The following is a 9,826-nucleotide window of genomic DNA, read 5'->3' as shown; positions in this document are numbered from 1 at the left end:
TGTTGCCAAATATTGTCCAGGTTTTACAGTAGAATTACAAACTGTAATACTTGTCATAGTAACCAATAAGACACTGTAGCTATGCTCTATGGGGAATGCCTGCATTGCTGGAGAATGCCTCTGACAATCAGACTTGACAACTACATTTTCTAATAGCCATTAGAATTGAATGCTAGAACTTGCTGCTGAGATTTAATCTTGGGCCTGATGAATCAGTGTATCGGTTATAATAAGTTTAACCAAAAAGGTATATTTGGTTGGTGTCACATATGGTTGTGTTGAGGTGAAAGCTATCACAGGGTCTGTTTAATTATTGTTTTCCTTCAGGAGTAAGGACATGAGGATAACATGTCATCAAAGGTTCTCAGCACCATTAACTTTCTAACCTTAACACTACTCACTAACTCTGTCTGCCTGTCCTCATTCTCAACTCTCTCCACAGTAATGACCCTCTTTCTATATGATCTCACAGGAGCACGGCTAAACCACCCAGTCATCAGCTCTACACACAACCCCTACATCTACACAACCTTCGCCACCTCCACTAGGTCATGGAGGACGCCACCAACAAGGCCACGGAATCCACCTCACCTCCACCTCATCCTCACCTGGAACGGCATGTTCGCCTGCGCCATACTCCACTCTCCGCCCTGAGATCCAAAGTTAAGCAGGGGGTGACATGCTCCGTGCCCAGAGTTCGAGCAACTTTAACTGGGTTCTTCCCTGTGGTGCGCTGGCTGCCAAAGTACAAGCTTCGGGAATATGTGTGGGGAGATCTGATGTCTGGGTTGATTGTGGGGATCATCCTGGTGCCCCAGGCTATCGCCTATTGTCTTCTGGCAGGTGTTGACCCCATCTATGGCTTGTACACCTCGTTCTTTGCCAACATCATCTACTTCTTCATGGGGACGTCCAGACATGTGTCTGTGGGAATCTTCAGCCTCATGAGCCTCATGGTTGGCCAGGTAATTGTTCTGCATGGAGAGAAAGTTGGAGTTGGAGTTTTGTGATCCCATATTGACAGTATACTGTAACTGAAGCTCTGCATTGATCAGATTTAATATACATTTTAAAGTGCAGCTTTAAGGTCAGCTTTAGGGGTAGCTGTGGCAGAGGAGGTATAGAGGCCGTTTGGAAACCCGGTTCAATTCCTGGGTGTCAAAAGTGCCGTGAGCAAGACGCTGTACCCCTAACTGCTCCTGACTATATGGTGCCTTTCATGGTTGCTACCAACAGTTATCAGTGTGTGAGTGTGAATGTAATGCAATGTAAATACTTTGGATAAAGGTGCTGTAGTAATGCAGATAATTTGCCATTCAAGTGTTCATTCAGGTTTATTTGGATTCATGACCGATGATTCCCTTTGCCTCTATAGGTAGTGTATAGGGAGGTGGATCTGGCTTTTCCCAATGAGGATTCCAGCAACAATGCAATCGATCCTGGCATGTTGAACAGCACCAATGCTACCGATCTACCGGGGTTGGAGTGCGGCAAGGAATGTTATGCCATCAGTGTAGCAGTGGCCATCACATTCCTCGCCGGCATCTACCAGGTATGGCTTTTCCGTACATAGGTTACCCTGATAAACAATGAACAGGCAGAATTCTCAAGTAGAATAGGAAAAATCACACCTGTGTGAAGGTAGCGGCGCCTTTGATATATTTTGTCATAGATATGTGTTTCTACTAGAGAAACAATATTAAATCTCTGTAAATTTATTTCAAGGCTTCCAGTGGCACTAAATAGTGCCATTGGAAGCGAATCACCAAATGCATTCCAAGGTAAGTGGCAAAAACTGATCTGTCATAGCTGATAGAGTGGGTACCTAAAAAAATAAACTTTGTGTGTGTGTGTGTATAAATGTGGTACCAGAAAGATATGTATGTGTTATGAAATAATCTATACAACTTATAAGCCGTACCCAGAGTGTTTATGTTCCGGACTTTTACAGTTTATATAAACCATCTAATTTTGTCATAGATCATAGTGATGTCATGAATAGTAACATAGTGATGTCATGAATAGTGACCAATCAGAACGTTGACGGACCTGACCAATCAGAACGTTGACGGACCTGACCAATCAGAACCTTGGCGAGCCTGACCAATCAGAACGTTGACGGACCTGACCAATCAGAACCTTGGCGAGCCTGACCAATCAGAACGTTGACGGACCTGACCAATCAGAACCTTGGCGAGCCTGACCAATCAGAACGTTGACGGACCTGACCAATCAGAATCTTGGCGAGCCTGACCAATCAGAACCTTGGCGAGCCTGACCAATCAGAACGTTGACGCAAAAGCCAGGTATAGAGGGCTAATATCCGCTCTATACCTAAAGGTATAGAGCGGCTAGCGCCGCTAAAAATGTATAGATCTTTATTTGGTACAAATATGGAGTTTTAATAAAACTCAGTTTTATACCAAATTCATTTAAAATACTGGATGAGCAATGACATACAACATAACAAATCCCCTAATTGTTGCTACACAGACTGACCAGCTGGCTTGTGCTCCACTCCTGTGGCTTAGACAGGGGAATAGATCACGCACTTAAACACAGCACCCTAGACTTAGCACCCACTGCAACTCAACAACGCTACGTAACAAATCACTACAAACCAAGTAAGGCCAAACACCTTAGTTACATGGCAGTCCAAACAGTGTACCAACAAGCCCCTCACCTTTATGGCAGCCCAACCTGACAATGTAACAAAACCTTTCCATTGTATAAACATACACATTGCAAGAAACACAAAGATAAAAGCAATAAAACAACCACACAGGCTTACCATTTAACAAGTCAGCACACAAACATCCCCCTCTCATAACACTCTAACCGGTGTGGTGTTGTGAGGACCCAAAGATTGGCAACGTCGTACCTGCCTGTTTAGAAAGCCATTTTATACCTGTATCTCTCATGACTTTATCCTGCCTCCCTCTTGGGCTACAATATTAATAATTCATCTAAAAAATGTCACCTCTATCAATGCCAGTCAACTTAATATTGTGAATATTGTATCTACAGTAGGATGCTATGTGCAAAAATACTCTCCAAGCTAATTGTAATATCTGACATTAAAAAGGTGATGTTTCGGTCAAAGAAACCAAGGTTGTTTGAGCTCAGATTCTGCTATAAAACACCTAAATGAATCCTTATTATAAAACAATACTGCATATTTGTGCACAATAATAATGTAATAATTATTATAATCTAATAATGGAAATTATTAAATACACAAATCCATAATTTATGATTACTGTCAGTGCTACATAAAAACACATTTTCTTATTTTTCTTTATATTCTTAACTTTCTGTATGTCCTTTTCCCTCCCCCATGTCCCCATCTCATCGTCCACTGTCTTCTCACTCCTTCCTCAACCACCAACCCCACCGTCTCTCCAGATCATGATGGCCGTGTTCAGGCTAGGCTTTGTCTCCGTTTACCTTTCTGCCCCCATGCTGGATGGCTTCGCCACTGGAGCCTCTTTCACCATCTTGACCGTACAGGCCAAGTACCTTCTGGGTCTGAAGATTCCCCGCCACCAGGGCTATGGAACAGTTATCTATACCTGGTACAACATCTTCGCCAACATTCACAATACCAACTTCTGTGACCTCATCACCAGTGCAATCTGTATCTTCATCTTGGGTAAATACTTCATCAAATATGTCATGTTCTCCTAGAGCAGTGGTTCCGAAACCTTTTCATGTCAGGGACCCCAAATTGTTATGTATTTGGCCGAAGACCGCAATCTGAAAATATTTTGTGCCAGGGACCCGCATGCAAGATTTGTGTTGTTAAAATGTTTTAACTGCTCTAAAAGGCGATCTACAAGCTTGTACTTGCAGACCGGCTATTTACAAATAGCTGATGTATAGGGTTAAAGTGGTTAAACTGATTTGATGCTAAGTTAACACATTAGGCTGGGGACCCCCTGGAATCCCCTCAAGGACCCTTGGGGGTCCCCGGACCACACTTTGAGAACCATTGTCCTAGAGCATGAAGCACTTTATTTATTACCTTACTCTTATTCATATTCCCTTTTCCTAGTGGCAGGGAAGGAGATCCAGGAGCGCTACAAGGATCGTCTAAAGATCCCGCTACCCACTGAGTTGGTAGTAGTGGCAGGAGCCACCCTAGCCAGTCATTTTGGGGATCTGAACGGCCAATATAGCTCCAGCGTTTCTGGTCACATCCCAACAGGTTTCATCGCCCCAAAGGTGCCTGATTTCAACCTGATGCCACGTGTGGCACTGGATGCTATTCCTCTGGCAGTTATTAGGTATGGTACTGGTATGTCCAGTTATCACCGTGTGTGTAGTTACATGTATGTTTGTTTGTGCGAGTGCATGTGCGTGTGTGTGTATGTGAGTTCAGTTCAGTTCAGTTCAGTTCAGCTCCACGTGGGAAATTTGGATAGCAGCATGACTCAACTCACAAACTCACAAATCACAGTACATCTGAATAATAGACACGATATGAACAGTCAACAGATAATCAGCCGTAAGAAAGTGTGTGAAAAATAGTGTGAGAAACATTTCAAACAGAACATAAGATGATAATAGAAATCTATATCATAAATTAATGAGCCTCGACTTCAATATATCAAACTTATCGGAAACCAAAATGGCATTTTATTACTTAACTACTTCTCCAAACTGTATCCTATATGTGATTTGAATCAAATAGGAAAATCTTTACATATTATGTGGGAGTGTCCTTCTGTTAGATAGCTCTGGGAACAAAAAAAAAAAAGAAAGAAAGTTTTTCAATATTGTTTAGTATCTTAAGTCATAATCATATGGCTGTATGCATGTATGTTACGTTACTGAAAATTCTGTTGTTGATTGAGTTTGAACCTGCAAACTACTGTATGTGGGGTAAAAGTCACAAAAAATTAAGATACGAAGAAAACTAAAACAGGTAGTAAAAGGAAGTCTGTAAGTGTGATTTAAAAAGTAACTTGAATGAGAAGATTGAATTTGATAGACTGACCTCCTCAGGCAGGCCATTTCAAAGTAGGGGCCATGGCTGCAAAAGCCCTATTGCCTTTTGTCTTGAGTCTAGAATTTGGTATAACCAGAAGGGCCCTGCCAGAGGATCTCACTGTGGGGCTATGATCTGTGCTGTGTACATGGCACATGTACTCACTTTTCATTTTTTGCTCTCAGTTTTGCCTTCACTGTGTCGCTGTCGGAGATGTTTGCTAAAAAGAACGGCTACACGGTTCGTCCCAACCAGGAGATGCTGGCCATCGGCTGCTGCAACATCATCCCCTCCTTCTTCCACTGTTTCACCACCAGTGCGGCACTGGCCAAAACCATGGTGAAGGACTCAACAGGCTGCCAAACACAGGTGATACGCCGTTTAATCAACAGCAAAAGGGCATTCTTGAGGCATTTATGCTGTATTCCACTGGTTCTCAAACTTTAACATCTCAGGGTCTCCCCTTAACTCTAACAGTATACAAATGGAACCAAATGGACCCGTTGGTTCCATTTGTATACTGTCAGTTACAGACTTGTAAGGGTCCATTTAGAACCCCCCCTAAAGGAACCAAGAGAGTCCCTGGAATCCACTTTGAGAACCACTGCATTCAATAGTGGAGGCCAATTCTAAAAACGCCTTCTAAATCCTGACATAAGTTTTCTGAAAAACTTCAAATATTTATTCAAAAATGTCAACAAATGTATGTTGCTATATACTGTACATAGCAACAAGAACCACAAAAGGGGTCCCCTTCCTGAAAGGTATAGTTTAAAATAGGGGTTCCCGCACAAAATGGGTTAAGATGATTCTTTTTAGGCGTTTTTTGCTTAGCCACACGAACCCTAGTGACCCTGTTGTGGGCATGTCATAATAGGTGAACATTTGACAAAAGCCGGCAAACGTTTGGCAAAATATAGGTGAACATTTGGCGAAAGTAGGCAAACACTGCCTACATATTTTGTCTATTTGACGTACCACAAAGTAAAAAGGGTTAAAGTGGTTAAAGTAAATGAAAGTGTTGAAAGACAGGAAACTGAGTGCTGAGAGGGAGGAAAATATGAAACACAATATGCAGGTGTCTAACCAGAATCAAACCGTTGAAATTGTAACTATATGGTTGACACTTCAGCTACCAATTCACTCATGTATTAGACAGTGTAGAAATTTGACCCCATGTCTCTATTATACTGTGCCTCCTAACTATCAGGAAGTTTTATGACAGAGTCATAACAGTATGATAAAGTAAGATAAGGTTAACAATAATTAATAATGACTCGATAGCAGGGTGAAATTATGTTCTCATGTAGCTAAAAATAGAAAACAGATATAGATGGATCCACATGAAAAGCTATTAATCACTATAAAAAAACACTGAAAATAGAGAATAGCCTTAGATCAGGCAGTTCGAGATAATAAAGCCCAATTGACCCACCCGCATCAGCTGATGGTCATTCATTGGAATTTCATCTTCCTGTTAATGATGCCACAGCATCTGATTGATGTCATTGTTAAGGGTGATTTATACAAAGTTGCGTGCCTGTGTTGGGGAAAACAGCCGATCTACATGTACAAGCTTATATTAATACAAAAATAGCATACAATATTAAATATGTAGCAATAGATATATTTGATACTTTAAAAAATATATAAAAATAGTGTGTTGTGAGCTTGTTGATTTGCCATTTTTGGAACATTTTGAAAATGTTTGCCTATAATGACATGCCCAAAATAGGGATGCCAGGTTGAAAGTGGTTAAAATGGTAGAATTATCACAGATAGTATTCAAATTGTAATCATATCTGGGAGGAGTGAAACATACATTTTGCACATTGTGCACAAATTATTAACTTGGAAAGAGGCGAGCTCAAACCAATCTCAGGGCCCTAAACAAATGTTGTCTTTGTTTAGTGGGTCCGGCTGACCCTGTTAACGTGGCTACTCATTAGTCAACACCTTTTGACCGAGCAGGTCTTATGAGTCCATATAATGAAGTCCTAGTCTCCAGACTACTTGTCTGTCAAGCAGATAAAAGAAAATTGACAACTAGTTTCCTCATGGAAGGAAACCCTTTGTCACTTTTAATTTACTGTGGGGGGGTGGGGGTTAATTAATGATTTCCTCAAATGTTAAAGAGTGTGGGCTTACTGAGGGTATGAATGTGAGTGGGTACCTTGCCTTGTTGTGGTTGTTTGTGTGTTTTTTTTTAAAGATATTTTTGGGGGCTTTTATGCCTTTATTTGGACAGGACAGTAGGCTGACAGTAAATGGGGAGAGAGATGGGTGGGGAGACATACAGCAAAAGTTGTCGGGATCGGGAGTCCAACCCGCGACACGCTGTCAAACTGGATTACCAGCACATGTGGTATGCGCCTGGACCGCTAGGCCAGCGGACGCCCAGTTTGTGTGTTTTAATGTAAAGACAGCTGGACACAGCCTTGACCAATGAAAGCATGTTCAAACCTTCTCTCTCATAGGTATCCAGCTTGGTCAGTGCTCTTGTCGTCCTTCTTGTCCTCCTGTTTTTTGCTCCTTACTTCTACGCCCTCCAGAAGTGCGTCCTCGCCTGCATCATCATCGTCAGCCTGAGGGGAGCTCTCAGGAAGTTCCGGGACGTCCCGTCAAAGTGGCGCACCAGCAAGATTGACGCTATAGTCTGGCTGGTCACCATGGCGGCCTCGGCACTCATCAGTGTTGAGTTGGGCCTCGTGGCCGGAATCGTGTTTTCCATGCTCTGTGTCATCTATCAGACCCAGAACGCTAAGGTCATTTTAATATGTTTTTTGATTAGACTCGCTGTCTGTCTGTCTTTCCACGTACGTTTGTCCAAATACCTATCTGTCTATGTCTGTCTGTGTGTCTGTCTTCATATCAATCTATCTATTGTCTGTCTCCTAGCTATTATTAAAGGACTGGAAAGAAAGGTATTTTTTATACACTGAAGAAATTGGAAATCATTATGAATTGAGTCACTATTCAGTGTTATTGTATGTACTTTGTCACTTCATGCTAATTGTTGTCTACAGTACATGTTTATAACCCCAGGTGATGCTCATAAACCAAAGCATTGTAAACCAAGTACTGAAAACAATATAATTTGTTAATGTAAGAACCTTTTAAGGGCAAACGTATGAACTAGCTAATCTGTCTCTCTTAAAGGTTTCTCTCCTTGGCCGGGCTGATGATACTGACTTTTATGAGGACATGGAGGAGTACAAGAACCTCACAGCCCCCTCTCGTGTTCAGGTGTTCCGCTTCCAGTCTCCCCTGTACTACGCAAACAAAGACTCATTCCTCAAGTCCCTCTACAAGGCTGTTGGAATGGACCCTTTCTTGGAGTTGACACGAAAGAGAAAGGCAGAGAAGAAGGCCAAAGAGTTGGTTGCTAAACAAGACGCAGCTGCATCAGATAAAACCAATGGAGAGGTCAGTATTGCACTAGTTCAAAGAGAACTGGATTTCCACACAATTGTCTTAGACTGCTCAGCCATTCCCTTCATGGACTCGGCGGGATCAGTCACCTTTAAAGGGCTGGTCAAGGATTACAAAGAGGTAGGGGTGAGCGTGCTCGTTGCCTGTTGTAACACTTCGGTCATCGACGCCCTAAGGAGAGGGGCCTTATTCGGGAAGGATGACAAAGATATGGACAGTATGCTGTTTTATACCATTCATGCAGCAGTAATGCACGCAAACAACAGGGCAGCAGTGGCAAGATCTACAGAAGATTCCACAGTATAGCGGTATAACTGAAGACGACGAATAACGTGTTAACTGTTCCCCAAGGGCTCTATACTAGGCTCCCTCTTGTTTTGACTCATACTAAATATCTTGACCTAACATAGCCGATCTACAAGCTCACTATGTGTCGCAGCACAGCGCATTGTGAGCTTGCAGACCTGCTATGTTTGCGAAATGATGGCTCCAGAATAGAGATGCTAGGGTTCAAGTAGTTCATTGAATTAAAAATTGATATACACACACACACACACACACACACACACACACACACACACACACACACACACACACACACACACACACACACACACACACACACACACACACACACACACACACACACACACACACACACACACACACACACACACACAAGGGAAGCACTCTGGGGGTGGGGGCATCCTGACCTGGTATCAGAACCAGAGCAGCAGTAGTTCTTTGACTTTGAGGTTCTTCATGGTGACAGTTGAGCCACGACACTCTGGAGAGACGCCTCATTTCGGCAACCTAGATCCATGATCTCATTTTTCAATAACCACCCAGAGCATGGTTAGCACAGGTGAATGCTGCGATGATGGCAGACTGGTAAATCAATTCTTAGATTATGTTTAATGGATCTGCTCCTTCTTTTAAACGATAATGTTTCACTGTCACCAGTTTATTTTATATAAGAAAAAGTGCAGCTAAACAGTGAGCAAACATTCCTTTCTTTTTAAATTGCTGTGATTCCCTTTTAAGCTATAGTCTGCCTGGTCTAAATGATACAAAACAAAAGAATCTGCACTGAAAAGGGAAATGAATATCAAATTATTTCAAGTTGTAGAATATCACTGTATCTGGGTTATCCTTGAAAAAGGACACTTACTTTTCATGTAAATAAAATACACTTCTAAAATAGGGAGAGTGGGACTAATAAGATGTTGCCCTTTTTTGTATGCACATCTCAAGGAATTTTTTTTTTTTAATATTCATAATTGTAACTTTTTTGCCATTTCTGAATACTAGTTTGATTTGGAAACATGCTATGGAATAAAAATGTACATGAGGGGCACCTATGGGGTCATTCCTTTGATTCTTACTTGCAGGAATGTATTAATA

General features: G+C 41.9%; 1 protein-coding gene across 1 annotated transcript; it reads left to right on the top strand.

Moving 5' to 3' along the window:
- Nucleotides 1–502: 502 nt before the first annotated feature.
- On the top strand, nt 503–8,969 carry slc26a1 (solute carrier family 26 member 1). Its single transcript, XM_084047860.1, has 7 exons — nt 503–965; nt 1,376–1,552; nt 3,406–3,652; nt 4,055–4,286; nt 5,176–5,359; nt 7,468–7,755; nt 8,150–8,969. Exons 1-7 carry the CDS (start codon nt 552–554, stop codon nt 8,726–8,728), a joined length of 2,121 nt encoding a protein of 706 aa, XP_083903986.1. The 5' UTR covers nt 503–551; the 3' UTR covers nt 8,729–8,969.
- The last annotated feature ends 857 nt before the right edge of the window (nt 8,970–9,826 follow it).

Source organism: Gymnoscopelus microlampas (assembly GCF_963454915.1).
Source record: "Gymnoscopelus microlampas genome assembly, chromosome: 21".
Taxonomy (NCBI): domain Eukaryota; kingdom Metazoa; phylum Chordata; class Actinopteri; order Myctophiformes; family Myctophidae; genus Gymnoscopelus; species Gymnoscopelus microlampas.
This window is presented reverse-complemented; position numbering and strand designations above follow the sequence as displayed.

What these genes read in the sequence shown, in the direction of transcription:
- slc26a1 (XM_084047860.1), top strand. Translation starts at nt 552, where the DNA reads ATGGAGGACGCCACCAACAAGGCCACGGAATCCACCTCACCTCCACCT. An exon ending in TGAGCCTCATGGTTGGCCAG is followed by an intron (nt 966 to 1,375) that starts GTAATTGTTCTG and finishes TTGCCTCTATAG; the next exon opens with GTAGTGTATAGGGAGGTGGA. An exon ending in AATCTGTATCTTCATCTTGG is followed by an intron (nt 3,653 to 4,054) that starts GTAAATACTTCA and finishes CCCTTTTCCTAG; the next exon opens with TGGCAGGGAAGGAGATCCAG.